Source organism: Lagopus leucura, unplaced genomic scaffold (genome assembly GCF_019238085.1).
Source record: "Lagopus leucura isolate 7727_CA_CO unplaced genomic scaffold, USGS_WTPT01 Super-Scaffold_100008, whole genome shotgun sequence".
Lineage (NCBI taxonomy): Eukaryota > Metazoa > Chordata > Aves > Galliformes > Phasianidae > Lagopus > Lagopus leucura.
The window spans coordinates 11,911,334-11,927,914 of NW_024962265.1; the positions used below are offsets into that span (position 1 = coordinate 11,911,334).

Consider the following 16,581-nt stretch of genomic DNA (forward strand, 5'->3'; position numbering starts at 1 on the left):
GTGTTTCAGGGGATCTCTAAGAAGAAAAGCGAAGGGCTTTTAATGTGATTACTGAGTCCGGCACTCTTTAAAAGATCTATTAGAAATGCTGGTTCTCCCTGGTTCCTGTCATTCCTGGCATAAATAGAAACCTCTCCCCACGTCCCAAGCAGAACTTGACATGTCTGTTAAAGCCAAATCTGCTGTGTTGTTTTGCAGGTGGCCGATAAAGTCAGCCTGAAAATTAAGTAAATCCTACTGCATTTCCTTTATGTTTCTAAAGAGCAGTCCCAAGCAATGCCTTTACAGTCTACCTTGCTGGTCAGAGGAGGACATACAGTTATTTGTTGATAACTGTTATTTTTCATGGCATACACAAAAAACGGAACATAACACTCTATTTTCCTTTTATTAGGACAGGAGCCATTTATCTCCATGTAACACCTTGAGGTCAATATATGCAAATCCAGCTACTGGCTTTCATGGAAAAGAGATAAATTACGTCCCTTTGAACATGAGCAATAACAAAAACATGTCATTTAATCTAATGGAGCAACTTACAGGATCCTTTGCATCTTTTGTTAAACAATCTTTTAATTTCAGAACCATCTAGGAAATCAAATTACTGCAGCATATTGACGTCTGTGTTCGCTAAGTTCTGAAAGAAGTTTGCTTTGAGTAATCTCCTAAACTCAGTACAGGGATCTCGACTATTGCACTTCACTGAAGGTCAGCTAATTGCTTATCTAAAAATGTAATGGCTTCCTTATCGATCATGAGGCTCTTCAATGAAACTATTCTTTAGAGGCTCAATGCTAATTAAGACAAGAAGGCAAAAACAGATAAACTGCCTGTTAAAGTGTTTCCCACACAACATTAGAAAGAAGGGAGTTTGCAAGGTAGCCATGGTAAAAAGTAATAAAATTAGGACAGATGCTAAGATACCAAATAAATCAGAAAACAATGCCTACTTGTCAGCAAACACGCAAGTAGGATGTGGTTGAATTTGTATGAGTGTAACAGTTTTTTTAATGTGGCTTGCTTAGCATGTCTCTCTCATTAAATATCTCCTCTCTGGTAATGATACCACATGGTCTCTAAATACAGTAAAAGTGTTTGTTTTTCAGTTGCTGTCTACAGTACAGTTGGTGACAGCTTGATGGGAATTTCTCAGTGAATTATTGGAAACAAATGTGCACAATAGGAAGAAATTAAGCTTCAGAAATGAAAGAATTACAAGCTGATGAATGTAACAGCTACACTGGCAGCAGATCCTCCTGTTTCCACAATGGCTCATAATACAACAAACATAAGACAAGCAGAGTGTACAATGTACAAACAATTACTCATGTTATCCATTTAAGAAATAAAAGCATGAACTACTGAAGATGTGGTGCCAGATCCTGGAGTTCCTATACAAGGAAAAAAGTAGCATTTAAATGGTTAATCCCATTCAAGTTCAAGTCAAATTTAAAATGGTAACAGTGTTTAAAAAGGAGAATGTGCAAGAGTAAAGAAAGCAGACTATATCAGCTTGCCCTTACCACGGAAGTATCACATATGTCTTATTCTTCAGTATAGTATTTCTGCAATGACATTCTGAAAGGACTTAAAAATTGTGTTACCTTGCTTGTGACAAATCCAGGTCTCGAGTCATCAGCATACGTAAACCTTCTTCGTTAAAGAAAAGGTTGTTTCCTCCAGACATGATGCCACATTTCCTTGATGGCTTTCCACCACTCACGAGCAGGAATCTATCAGACTCCAGCTGACCTGAATACACAGCAAATACATATTTATGATTTACTCTGAAGTGCTCCTACTGCAGGAGTACTATTTCCAGAGGAAGAGAGCTAAATTAAACATTACATGCAGTTTAAACATTACAAACATTCATGCCAGTGTTTCTGAGTCAGTGCTTTCTAGAAAACTGCCACAATTCAAAACCAAAAATAAACTGTAAACAGAAGTATTAAGTTTGGGACCTTAGTCTCCAGTTTTTCACAGGATTTCCTATTTCTCTTTATTTTTTTTTTGCACGACAACAGCAATGGATCCACCTCTATAAGGAAACTTTGCATGCCATATGCTAGCATGCGATCCAAGGCTGGCGAAACTTGAAATGAACAGTAGCACCTATGAATGGAGGAGTTTGCTTCCCAGGTGCTACTTCATTCAAAGTTCCTGCAATGCTTGTTTGTAAGGGAAACCTCGAGGTGTTTTTAGAGGTATTTGCATGGATGCTGCTTACACCCATGTAATGGTGGGGCTTTGAGTTTCTTCCTGGCACTTTCCACTTGGGGTCCTCGTCTGCTATTCATGCTCAGGAATGAGGTCTGCTCTGAAATAATGTTTACCATGTGAGGGCCACTCAAATTTCCCTTGCAGCGAGAAACTGCATAGCCCTGAAGCCTCTCTTTTTCCTTCTCTTGCACATGTGCTGTCTGTGCTAAAGTCAAACTACCTAACCATATTTACTTGAACAATAAATGTACATTTTGGTAGAATTAGAGTGACATAGCTCTTTCAAAAAATTTTGTGTATCAACATTTCCTTCTACAATCCTTTTTTCACATGTAGAATTTTAAGAAAATTTGTTTCAGCAAAGATTTTATATTCCAGCATGAAAATCTAAGCACGGGGTCAGATTCTCCAAAAAAGGCAAGTGACAGATATCAGACACTCACAAGCCATGCTTGAGAAGTATATTTAAAGAAGTTCATAGTCCCACAGAATAGATCAGATTGAGAAACATGCAGAAAGTGAGGAAGATGGTGCTATTTCACCCCTTCAGACCTTAATTCCACTAAGATATACAGGCAAAATTCAGTCTAAAAATGAAAAGAGATACCTTCAAAATCATCCTTAAGGAAGTCAGAATTCTTGGTACTTATTTTGCAGGTTGGCCCAGAGTACCCTGGGTCACAGATGCACTTTGTGCCATTGATACAGCTGCCATGCCCATTGCACATCTCCTCACACTGTGGACCAATGTACACGTTGTCAATGGCCCACGTCACTGGCTGGGATCCAGCAGGATAAAATCCTTGGTACCATCTGAACCTTGCCAACCTGAAAAGGCGTAGAGTGTACTTAATTCAAGTGATAGATTTTTTTTTCTTTGCGTACTATATGTACATACTGTACTATATATATGCATGCAGTCTTTTTGGTGGAACTGACTTAATAAATTAATTCTGGAAACGGACTGCTATGTCTAATTCCTTCATCTTGTCATCTTCATGCTGACATTCAATGCAAATACTGACAGAAACAGAAATAACATTATTCATTTGCCATAATTCCAAAATCGAATGACAGACTTGAAAATGCGATTTGAAATCTAACCACTCTTCTCCCTGTCATTCTTGGGGAGGATAACTGGCCATGGTCAAATGGATTTCTTTCTGCCTTGGTTTACAGCATCTGGGTCAGACTAGGCAACTTCCATTCTCCATTGGAGAATGAAATCCTGTTTTACACTGCTACCTTGCCTCCAGGATGGACCACCTGTGGAACTGGGCTGGTGAAATCTCACCCTCAATTACGTGGACAGAAAACATGATCTGCCATGTCATGGGGTATTCAGCTTGCTTTCAGACAGCTTCATCTTAAAACAGACTGATAGTGCAAGTTGTTAATTTAAACTATGTTCTCCTTTGGGCGCTGGCCTGTCATTTTTAATTTGCTGCCTAAGTACTACTTGCATCAATGCTGCATGTAAAGAGACTGGGGAAGGAGGGAAAACAAACTGAGCAGGGAAAAGCACATGAGAGACTAATTTTATTCCCACACGAGAAAATGCTTCAAAGAAGGAAGGATACTAAAAGAGTTAGAAGGGAAAAGAGCTTAATTGCATTACGTGTTTTATACAGCTTGTTAGAAACATCTAAATGCTGCAGATGAATCAATAGCACAGGTAGCTGACAAGTGTTTGTCTTTTCATTTGCTAAAAAGGAATCTTGATGATGTCTTTCAGGTGGTAAGAGGTAACTGATCAGTGAGGATACCGCTAGCAGTTTCAGGAAAGAAACCCATAAGCCAACATCCTGCTGGGATTAAAAAAACATTGTTTTTATTGTGCCCTGTGGTTAAGGATGTAAGTGTGAAGTTGAAAATGTTTTAAACTCTTCTCTAGAGGAAATCTCTGTCCCTTGGGTTGGATTCATTCCACCCCATGTGTGTTCCCTGTCTTAGGCTCCCTGCTGGTCTGAATGAAGTGTGTGTTGTAACTGAAGCAGAGGGTTAAATGCTGGTCTTGATGAAGTTGGCAGGAGTTTCTTCACTGACCCAACAGGTCAGTTTTCCTTCTGGACCTTGCTGGAGTACCGATTCTTAGTTACAGCTATCTGCTGGGTACACACATTGATTTCCAAAACAACACATATAGTGGAAATAACTGAAAAAGAGTCATGTTTGGTACTTTTTCTTGTCACTTTTGTGGATTCTGGTGGAGAAGACTCCTCTTCAGCCCTCTGCCCCAGAATTTAATGGCACTAAATGCACCATGGATGCTGAGTTCAGTGCTTATCAACAACTAATTTCTGACCCACCAATAAGGAAGGAATAGGAAGGAAGTCAGGCAAATCATAGAATCATAGAATCATAGAATCACCAAGGTTGGAAAAGACCTAAAAGATCATCCAATACAACCGTTCACCTATTCCCAATAGCTCCCACTAAACCATGTCCCTCAACACAACATGCAGCCTTTCCTTGAACACCCCCAGGGTATCAAATGGGACAGAGGACTAAATCGAAATAACTGGGAAGTTTACAAGAGTTAGGAGTCTGCATTGTCAACATTCTCATTTGGAGGGTTGCATTGGTAGTTGGGTAAAGTGTCAAATAAATCTTCTAGGCTAAAAAAGAAAGACAGCTGAGCTGCTGCACTGCAAGAGATGGTTAACTATTCCATGTTTGAGATGTTAACTGTCATAAAATAGAATATTCAAGTTTAAAAATTAAACCTTTTCTTCAATTATTAAATACCCAGGCTTTCCACATTTGGTTCTCATCTCTTGTATTAGTCTTCTCATGCTTTCAGAGGCATGTTTAAGGCCACTTATTTAGTGGAAGAACCTCTGCATGCAATAGATTCATAAACACAGTCTCATAACTGCATAGCTCATTTTCATTCATACATACTACAGTTTAATCCTTAAGAATGTGATCTTTTACACAAACTGTCTTGATGCTATCAGAGAGTTTTCTCCGAAAAAATGAACAGTATTGTTACATACTTTGAAAAGTTACACATTAACATTCCTGCTAGCACATATTATTTTTCCATGCTGTATATCTCTTATCATCTAACCCAGCTTGTCCCACAAACATAGAAGTCCCTTAATGAGAGCAACAAGCAATTAATTAGAATCACAGAACTTTGTGACTATAAGAAACCTTGAGTAGTAGGTAGGTCTGCTTACTTAACACTGAAGTAGAATCTAGTTTGTACTAGCCTGCCTTTTACTGTATTTTCTAATAAATATCAGATTTAATGCAAAAAAAAAAAAAAATCCTTGATGAATTCAAATGTCTCATTCAGTAAAAGCATTCAAAGAGCTTTAAAGCTGGTGAGTTTTTTATTATGCAATCCACTTCCATAAAAATGTCACCAATCAGATATGAGGATAAATGGGAAATACTAGCATTCAATATTAACATTAGGCATAACATATTTTTCAGAATCAGCTAAACTTTAACTGCCATTCAGGGCAAAAAGTGGAGAAACTCTTGTCATTTGGTTTTTTTAATGCCACAGTTCTTATGGATCAATAATGCTAGGAGAATATTTTGAATGGAAAACAGAAAAAAAACACAAACGCAGGTGGGTGGCACAGAAGCCAGACACTTACCCACAGAGGTGCAGTTTTCCAAAGTGAATGACCTCCCTTCTCCAACCCTGAGTGGTTCCAGTGTAGTAAGTGCTGCTTGGGTGATGTTCAGTGGAGCACAGGGAACTGAGGTGGCTGCTGCTGCTGTAGCACAAGGGCAGAAGGAGGTGCCAGGTCGCTCCCAGATCTCGTGAGAACTCCAATTTTACTGGGTCAGCAGAAGAGCTGTCAGTGGTGCAGCCAATATTGATCTGGAGTCCGAGACACGAAATGCAGAGGATGACAAAGGGCAGGCTGGGACACTTCATCACTGCTCATCTTAGTCAGCTTCCCCTATCTGGTGCTGTATGTATTCATGTATGTATGTATCTCAGGAAGATGGTGGTTTAGGAATTAATTTAACAACTGTGATGACAAACTCAGGCCATGCATATAAACATGAACTCTTGAACACTGTCCTACCTGTCCATGGGCATACTGCACTCTGTCTTTTTGTAAAATTAATCTGATACGGAACTCTGAAATACTTCCACTAAAAGAAAAACTTAATTAGAGAAAATTCCAAACGAAGAAAGCTGATAATGTGGTTGGAACAAATGCATCAGCTGATGCAGTTCTCTGTCAGGAAATGAAATTATCATCACACCAAAAGGATGTGCATTTTTAAAAACAGAAATATTAAACCAAAACGTGCAAACATAAATTTCTGTTAAATTACTGAGCTGCATTGTAGTCTTCCTTTATGTTACATTTCCAAAAAAATGTTTATGTCAGAGAGATCACGCTTCAGGCCTTGTGCTGTTTCACTTCAATATGTTCCTTAGCTTTCAATACTCACCACCCTTTCTGCTCATGTATAGCAACAAAGCCTGAGGAGACAGCATTGAGAAGAGTATCATAGTTGGACTGGATTTAGACTGAGTGTCAAACCAAAACATAGTTTGGGATCAAAATAGCAGGTGTTCTGGCAAGGTTCCTGAAATCCAGAACAGTAAAGATGCAAAAAGAAAAAGTCTACGTGATCAGCTGTGCTAATGCTAGTTGCCCGTAATAAATAATACATGTTTTATACAGAATTTGAGAACTTTTAAGACTACTTTTTTACATGATTCTACTGCAAAGGTCTGCTTTTCTTTCATGATGATATTAAGATGTTTATTCTGTTTCAGATTGCTTTTGTAAGGGAAGAATTAGCTCCCTTGCAGGATGACTATACATCCAATAAATAAAAACTCATTGCAGCTGAAATACAAAGCCTATGACACATTTTGTATGTTTATGCATCTTTGTAGTACAAAATAGGTATCTTTTTAACATACTGCTGCACAACAAAAATGTTTTTACTAAAGCCCAGTAATACTCAGAACTGTGCATTAATGTTGAAAATATATATCCTACACTGAACGTCCCTCATCATTCTTCAGCATACTTGAGAGCCATCAATCTACATTTGATTAGAAGAGTTGTCTACTCATCTGGAAGCTCAGAGACATGCTTGACCCAGTATAGTTATTGACTCCTGAGACACAGAAAGAAACTCTACTGCATTATGCATTGCTTCCTCATTTACACTAATGTCCTCAAAAACGTGAGCTAAAGTCATTTAAATTCCTTAAAACAATGTTGTTATCACATATGGAAGTATGCATGGAGATTTTATGAAGCTAATGCTCTCAAGAGTTACGAATACCTTAAACTAATCTCAAACATTTTTTGTTCTACAGGCAGTAATTTATATTTTAAAACAGAAAATGGTTTGCCTTCAATAATTTATGAATTAATTGCATGACAAACTGAAGCATGCACGAGTACATAGCTAAACCAAGTTTTCTTGGATAACCATTAGTGTCATTTCAGTAATTGTTTATAAACCAGTATCATTTGCTGTTTAATGCTACAGCCTGCTACATCATTGTTGAAATCAGCTTCATAATTATGGCATTTACAAGAAAGATTATTTTACAATATCTTAATGACAATATAATGACTTCCCTAAACAAATACAGGATAGGTTAAAAGGTTACTTCTCACAGCATCTGTTCTAACCAGTGCACAATTTAGAGTTTAGGATAAACCAGAAACAGACTTTAGTTTAGACTACATGCTGTCGTTGGATGGTTTTATGGGAAGCACAAAAAATGTGCTCCTTATTCATGACATTTAGATTACTTCCTAAGATGGTGTGAATTCACACTGTTGTGGTAAAGAACAGCTCCCACAGGAGCTTCAATGAAAGTGCAAGTGCAAGCAAAAGGAAAGCAGGCTCTCTGATGAAGTACAGCCAGTACAAAAAAGCCAGCCTGTAAGAAAATAATTTCTAGTGACACAGAAAGTTGTAGCTCTCCACTGGGTCAGATCATGGAAATACTGCAACTACACTTATCCTGAGCAGGTTGTGAAGTGGCAATCTACACCTTTGCAGTACCGTGGTGCTCGTATCTTGTCTACCAGTGGGGAATTTCCAGCTTGTAGTACATGTTATGTTAACAGTGCAAGTATATATGCATGGACAAAGTAGTAATTTAGACAACAAAACAGGACACTTTGAGGCAGAAATTTCCCTCTGTGTGATAAAAGCTTTGTGATACATCTACAAGAGGGAAAGCAATATCAAAGCAATTACAGAAGGAAATTAGAGAGACATCTCTGCTTGGTAATCATAATAGCTGGACAAATAGACCAAAGAGCTGAACCTGAACAACAAGAACTCCTAGAGTAAAAAGCAAAGTAACTTTATGAGGACAAGTACCTCAAATTGGATTATAGTGTTTTCATTTACACTCAGATCCCTTGTTGTAATGGAGTGTTCTCCAACTTCATTTGAAACAAATACCATAGCTGAATCTTCCTCCCTGTGAAAAAAACCAAGAAAGGAATATCTTAGCATCAGTTTATTCCAGTCTTTTTTTTCTTCCTGATTTATTGCTTAGAGATGCTTACGGAGCTCCCTTAGATGAATATGGGCAATAGAGCCCAATGTTTCCCCCAGGATAGAAAAACCAGTTGTCCTCTTTGGGACCAAAGTCAAAGGTATCCAAAAGTATAATAGGATTCTTCAGGTTATTTCCATCAATAATGAAGTCATCTATAATCCAGATTTCTTCTTTTTTGCCTACAAAGAAAAGGAGAACACCTCTATTAAAACATTATAAAACTAGTACTAAAAAGTAGATTAATATTTGTGAATTAAATTGAAAAAAAAGGTGCTAAAGGAGAGATTTCACAGGCAATCTTTTCATACTGCCCATATTGCTCTACCAAATTGAACTTTATTCCTCTAAAATTTACAGAAGTCTCAACAAACTGAAGACTGAAAAACCTATGTTAAGTGAATATCTCCTGCTGAAATCACATTTACTTTGAAATTATAGCATTGGTGTCATCATCTAAATGAGCCTATGTTTGGCAGCCAAGAGCTTTTCAAGAGAGAAGAAAACTCTGAGTGACCTTTTCTCAAATGGATCATGAATTTGAATGTGTTACAGAACTGGTGCTTTCAAACTGGAGTGGAATGATTAGATGCCAGATCTTTTGTGGAACTGTTTTTTTTTTCAATCTGTCTAAAAATTGTCGTGTTACTCAAAGAAAGTTAAAGGGTTTCTTTGAAATAAAATTCCCATTTAAAGATTGTATTTACAAGAAAAATCTAGTTAAATGTTTTAGGTAAGACCATTGGAAACATAAACTGGGACTGGATTCTTAGGTCCAGATTTGAATTTGCTTTTTTGTTATAGCTGTAGTAGGCATTTGCTTGAGTGGCATAAATAATTTCTCTATCACCAGGTCTGAATGGCTGTTGGAATTCTTAATAGTCCTTAACGACAGCTTCTGCTAAGAGATATTCAGAATAACTGAGAGCAGAAGAGAGTTTTCTCCAGCTGGCACATATCCTCTAATTAGAAGCAATAAGCTGTGCTCCTCTTGTGGTTTTCTACAGTCCTTTACAATTTAATCCAAAGATTTACTGCTCAGTACATTCTCTTTCTAAATGTATTTTTAATGCCTAGTTAATTCCAAGCAAGGTGGGCCCAATTCCCATTTACACTTGGGACATGTTTTATAATTTGAGCACTGCAATGGGGCCTCAGGGTAAATGAAAATCAGGTGCATTAAAAATAATAAGAACATGTGTGAATGTTATTGCTGTTGCTTGACTTCCCAAGCTCTCCAGGACCAAAGCTGCACACCATCAAAGATAGTAGGTTAAGGTACTTCAACTTTAAAACATACAGAAGCTCTAGAAGAACTGTAAATATAATCTCACAATTTTAACTGAAGGACTTGAAATACAAGGAAACAAGATCTGAGAGTCTCTATTCTTGCTGAGTCCAAAAATCCAGCCTCTTACAGACATGAGCTTTGCAAGTTGATCTGGTGTCCCACACTCATTGATTCCTTACCATTGTTATAAGGTTGCCAGAGTCTGAAACGTGTTGCGTTGCTTTGGGCTGTGTAGGGCAGAGGAACATTGATAAAAAGGACATCTGTAGTCTGTGTGAAGTAAAACTCATCTATCAGATGCCAAGTGATGCCACCATTGACAGAATACTGCAGTAGAATAGAATGAGACCTCTCAGGGGTACCTGGAATGAGAAGGACATATATTTATATCCATTAGAATCATAGAAACACAGAATCACTAAGGTTGGAAAAGACCTCCAAGATCACCTAATCCAACTATCCCTCTACCACCAATATTACCCTACAAAATCATGTTCCTTAGTAGAATGTCTAATCATTTCTTGAACATCTCCAGGTATGACTCAACCACATCCCTGGGCAGCCTGTTCCAGTGTCTTGCCACTCTGGATCCCTCTGTAGGGCACTCCTATCCCCAGACTAAGTGACACTTCCTCTCAGCTTGGTGTCATCTATAAACTTACTGAGTGCACTCAGTCCCCTGGATTTAACTCCATTTATTATCACTCTCCAGTCCTGGCCCTCCAGCCAGTTCTTTACCCAATGAAGAGTGCAGCTGTCCATTATAATCTGTTTTTAACAAGTACTAGTTCAAAAACATTTCTTCAAATATAATTATAATGAGCTTACTCAGGCATTTATTATAGAGTGTAAACATGTTTTTATAACAATTTTAGAGTTCTTAGAGGTTATATGTGTATTAAACGTATGTATCCCTATGCTTTCCTGTGCTTTTCTCTCTGCTAAAGAATTAGGGAGTAAATATACATTGCTGTTCATTATATGTACAGACACTGTTAATTTACTTAGATGAGAAGATATTTCAGAGCCATAATTTTTCAGATTAGAACAAACCAACGCCCTGTGCCACAGATATTTTTTTGGCAGTTCAGTGTTTATTTGCTTGTTCTTCACAGGTACCAGATATTCTCATCACCATCAGTAGCAAATCAACAGTGGAAACAGAGGAAATCAACAGTGGTCTTACCTTTGGCTATAAACTTAAATGAAAACTGGATGTACACAGTATTAGTGCAATCCAGATCTCTCGAAACCAGCATTCTCAGTCCCTCCTGCAAATACAGAATGGATAGTGTGAATTACAGTTCCCATTATCAAAGGTTCTCCGCAGCTTACTATTGTTTGGATGTTGTCTGTTATTGACTGTTGTGTCAGTGAAAGAAGTAGCTCTCTGTCCCTCATTTTCTCTCAGACTACAAATGGTGATAGTGATAGCCTTGGCACAGTAATGGCAGGTGCTAGATAAGGGTCTGCAAACACCAGAGGTACAGCTATGTGCTCAGGGACAGATACAGGTACAGCTCATTCAGCTTATGCTCTTAACCACTGGGATGTCTTCTGATCTGCAAGCACTGTAGCTGACTTACTCAGACACTGAGTCCAAGCTCATATACACATTCTTTCAGCAAACTATACAGCAGCCAAGCACTTCTAATTTCCAGGGAGGAAGTATTCTTCTAGGAAGAGACTCTTTTCTGTACCTCAGAAAACATCTTATTACAAATAACCTCCTGACTTAGGAAGGGAGTGTTCTTTTTCCCCTAGTAAGGAAAGGGAGCAGATAGGATATGTCATAATGACCCATAAGGTCCTGTCCATCTCTACTCGTGAGCTCGGTGTTTTATGGATGCTAGAGACAGACCTGATCCCTGTTTTGCAGAAATCTAGCAAGCTCCAACTCACAATGTAAGATTCCCTCTTTCTCAGACCCCTTCCCCAGGGAACAACCTGCAGGAACAACCAACTCAAGTTTTAGACAATTCACATTCTCTGATTTATGATTTAGATTAGCTGAGGAGGTTGAACTGGAGTCCAGGTTTTGCAAAAACGTTTTTAAAAAGAAATCATTTCTACACGTGAAGTTTCTAAATTTTGCTTTTCAGGGCCACCTAAATTTACCATGTCAAATGAAAAACCCCGTGTGAACTTAAAAGTTGTATATTTCTCTGAACAAAAGTCTTTCAAGGGTACAGATAGTTATCTGGTTTGTTGAAGAACTGACTATTCAGAAAATACTGTATTTCCTGATTTTTTAGACCTTTTGTTAAAAAAAAAACCAACAAAACAGCACTCCATAAAGAAAACTTCACAAAAATAGAAAGAAGTAAAATATACTTTAACTACACAAACACTGACTACATAGTCTACAGTGAATAATGTCATTCAAAATATTCAAAGGACAGTTGAAGTATGAAGACAGAGACATTACTGATTGTAATGTGTACCGTATTTCCATATCACTCACTTGGCCTCAAGAAACTCAACTGCACAGTTTTGTTCTTTTCCTTCAGAAGGTAAGGAGGAATTTACACCATGAAAAAGGTAATAGTCAAAAAACGGCAAAAAAATTGGCTCCTAAAAACAATCTGGACAAACACTGTGCATATTTAGAGTACAAAAACACACAAAAAATGAATGTCAAATTCTAGCCTAAAGACTTTGAAATTAACTTCTGGGGGAAACAACAAAAAATTATTTTCTCTTCTTAACTCTACTGGTTTTAATCTTTTTTTTTTTTTTTTTTTTTTTTTTTTCAATGTAATGAATCTCTGACCCCTTTAAAAATGAGAGCTGTTCCAGACTTGATTGTGTCACCATTCAGGTTTCCCCTCTCAGCACCGTAGACCTCAGGCCAAAGGTCTGGATGCAAGTTACCATTGAAATCATCCTTCAGGACAGACGGCAGAGGAATGACAGGGACACAGTACGGACCACCAAAGCCTCTGTCACACCTAGCAACAAATTTGGAGGAAAAGGTATTATCCATCTGGCCTGGGTAAAACACATCTTTATATAAAGCATGTAAAGCAAGTCACTACTTACACACAATGACCTGCATCACAGATGCCATGGCCTGAGCACATCCAAGGACATCCTGTAGCCAACACCACATTATCAATAGCCCAAGAATCAACACCAGAAGCATAGTTGTATTGAATCCATCTGAACCGTGTTCTGGGTGAGCTAGAAACAACAAAGTGAATGCATTTCAGGCTACAAAATGTTGCTCCACAAGGTGCTAAATAATAAAGTCCTGTATATTTCAGGAGAATAAAATCATTTTAATAAGCACAATACTTTGCATTTAGAAGATTATTTATAGTCTAGCTGAAATTTGAAGTTTCAATTTCTCAGGTGAGTTTTCAAGCGAAATTCTGGCAGATCTAAAAGAAGATGCCCAAAGTTAAAAAAGAGAAAGTCACCATTGCTGTCAATCTTCATGGTTAGCAGGGTGGTTGAGCAGAAACTGCTAGCTACATTAGCATTCAACCATTCTACATTTTGCTAGTAGTGCTGAAATAATATGATGGCTACAGTAAAGTAAGAAGTAGTGAATGTTCATGTATGCTTAATGTAAAAAAAATACATACATTCATATATATGTACAACAGTGCACAAATATATGTACAAACGTGCACCTGCATGCACAATGTTGTAATTGCTGGCTGTCTTGCTATGCTCAGATGGGGAAGGTACTTTGGAAACAAATACTTCAAGATCAAGATTTTTACCACCTTATTTTCTAGGTGGTGGAATTTACAATGTTGTGGAGGGAGCTATCAAGAATTATAGAAATATGCAGACTAATGGTAAGTAAAATTATTGTCATCTGTCATTTCTGAAGAAGAGTATGGTTTTATTCAGAAAGATGGATGCCAGCTTGTCTGCCATGTCTATTTACAATGATGTGATATCACCAGGAGGCAGGCAGAACTCTAATTCTAGTTAAAAGTGTGAAGGTGGCACATCCAGTAGCAAGCATTTTAACTTGCTGGATGCTGTGATTAATGTGCCTAAATCTTGAATGACAAATAACCCTATTACTTATGTGCAATAACAGAAAATACCTTTATATGAGAGGATGGGTCAATGCATAAATCCTTGTTTCTTACTGGACAGACGTTAGAAAAGCTTGGTTTAGCATTCTTGTTCTTGCTGCCATAGTATATGGGCAAGACTTACAAATTCACTCTTCCAAATTTGTTACTTACTAAGTTTCTGCAGTTAACATTACATCTGATGAAATAGTCTGAGGCTAAATTTAAAATTCTGATGGCGTGACAACACACATTTAATAATTTAAAAGACATACAGAAAATTCCCAAGATGGGGGATGCTTGCTCCAAGTAGATCAGCAAACTGTATTCATGATAAACTGCCAGAACAGCACTCACTTGGTTATGGGTGGAAGATAGACCGTAATTCTCTTCCAATTTTGGAACCTTTCTGAAGTGTAGATGGAGCTCTCAGTGTAGTGCTGACAGCCAATCGTTGGAGGCACACACTCCTCTGTCACCAAGTGCCAGTCTCTCCCATTGTTTAAAGAATACTGCAGGTGAATGCTATGAGAATTGCTGTATGGCTTGCTGCATCCCATGCTCAGCTCAAACTGCAGGAAAGTTGAGGCTGACACATGAAAGTCCCACGTCTCTGCATAACGAGGTTTTTCTAACAAAAGAGAACCAAAAAAATATGAAATTGTATGCCTTACGCATGTGTTTTCAGTACTTTCGTTCAGATTTTTTAGCTGCTTTTTCATCTTCTTCTTTTCAGTTTCCCTGCCCTGCAGATTACTATATATTCAAATTTCTCTAAACATGACTCATGCATGATTTATAAAATAAGCACATACAAATTTATCAGAATTTGGTGACACATACCAATGTTTTCACTGAACGTGAGAGCTGTATCCATAGACAGGCAGTCGATGTCTACCTGACCTCCTTGTATTCTGTACCAGCTTGCTTGTAAATCCACAGTTCCATCAAATTTATCCTGGAAGCCAGTCTGAGAGCTGTCATTCATCCCTATAAGCACATCATCCAAAGCCCACTGAGCTGAATGTTTTCCTATAAAAAGCAGAATGGGTGAGTTAGTGGAGTCAGTTTTTTTGTTTTTTGTTTTTTTCTAGCCCACATTCTGCACTAACCTAGCGAGCTGTGGTCAGTCACATACAGTGACCACTGTTAAACATGTCTAACACCTTTCTTAAGGAGGAACCTGGAGTATGAATTATGTTTCTATTTCAGGTTCAATGTCTTTATCATCATACACTCTCCCTGTGCCTGAATGAGACACTCCATGATTCCTTAACCTGAGGATTTTCATTCTATGGGTCGCAACTTTCCTGTCATTCCTCACAGTTAAATCAGAAAGGCCTCTGACTAGCTCCCCAAATACCTTTCGATTGGAAGAGGATCGTGCACATGGGAAAACATTACAGGCTCTTGATATAGGAGAATAGAGTCAAAGAGATGCTGTTCACCCCCTCCTTCCTGGAATCCTACTTTCTACCTACTGTGGCCTACAGTCACATAATCTTCGGCATATTTATCCAGTCTTTCATCTCAACTCACCTTCCTACTAGCAAGCTGAAAATGTAATTTTACTGTACAATCACTACTGTGCCCTTACAGAAGAAGAGGGGAAGAGCTTGTTAACTTGTGAGCTCACAGTGATGTGCCAGGACTTTTGTCTTGCTGCTGTGAGAAATACAGGCAATCCCTCATAGGGCCACTCTGCACTGACTTTATGGCAGATAAAGAACAATCTATGAAGAAGCTAATATCTAAATGAGGAGTGGTTGTCGCCATTGGGCACTGCTATGAAAGGCTTTATTTCAGCTCCCAGTCACAAATTCTCTCTCTCTTACTGAGGTTCAGAGGACTGCTGGCAGTCTTACCATGATCACTCTCAGCAGAGAAAGACATCACCTAGATGCTTTCATGTCTAGTGAGGACAATCAACTCCAGTACGTATATTGTACAAAAATGTATGAATAAAAACCAGACATCGAAACGATGATAGCCAAGAAGATCTGTACCATAATTACATGAATATAAGATGTGTTCTTTTCTCCCCCTAGGAACTGCTGCTAAAACGTATTTTGCTATATGCCTTAGTAACACCTGCAGGGATCCAGTGCTGCTGATTTGCACAGAGGTGAAAAATTTAATAAGGACACTTCCAATTGTAATAATGTACTGCAGTGCAAGGCAGGAACTGTAAATACCAGTCAGCACCATGGCATTACTTTCATCTAATTATGCAGGAAATACTTGAGTGGGCCTTGAAGGTACAGAAGATGACAGGAGGAGTCCTTGTGTGTGGAGATGTTAATTCATGGGGATGGGAGCCATTATGCAGGCACATTCAAGGTCAGTTTATGCTTCTTCTTCCAAATTAGACAAAAAGTGAGATAAAATGTGTAGGCCATTTTACATGCCAGTCACTTTACCCTCAGGTAAGTCCTCACATCTTAGTGCTCTCAGGCACTATAGAAGAAAATCATGTCTGAAGCATGACTAAGGAACATCTAAACACA

General features: G+C 38.2%; 1 protein-coding gene across 1 annotated transcript in view; it reads right to left on the reverse strand.

Annotated features, from left to right (window-relative positions):
* RELN (reelin) overlaps nucleotides 1-16,581 on the reverse strand; it is a 270,856-nt gene that overhangs the window by 33,997 nt on the left and 220,278 nt on the right. The window contains exons 33-43 of the mRNA XM_042872293.1: nucleotides 14,918-15,106; nucleotides 14,432-14,705; nucleotides 13,080-13,220; nucleotides 12,811-12,988; nucleotides 11,224-11,308; nucleotides 10,217-10,399; nucleotides 8,757-8,928; nucleotides 8,566-8,668; nucleotides 5,838-6,067; nucleotides 2,831-3,051; nucleotides 1,605-1,752 (exon numbers count right to left, since the gene is read on the reverse strand). Of these exons, the coding sequence (XP_042728227.1) occupies nucleotides 1,605-1,752; nucleotides 2,831-3,051; nucleotides 5,838-6,067; nucleotides 8,566-8,668; nucleotides 8,757-8,928; nucleotides 10,217-10,399; nucleotides 11,224-11,308; nucleotides 12,811-12,988; nucleotides 13,080-13,220; nucleotides 14,432-14,705; nucleotides 14,918-15,106 (1,924 nt within the window). The remainder of the gene's footprint in view (nucleotides 1-1,604; nucleotides 1,753-2,830; nucleotides 3,052-5,837; nucleotides 6,068-8,565; nucleotides 8,669-8,756; nucleotides 8,929-10,216; nucleotides 10,400-11,223; nucleotides 11,309-12,810; nucleotides 12,989-13,079; nucleotides 13,221-14,431; nucleotides 14,706-14,917; nucleotides 15,107-16,581) is intronic.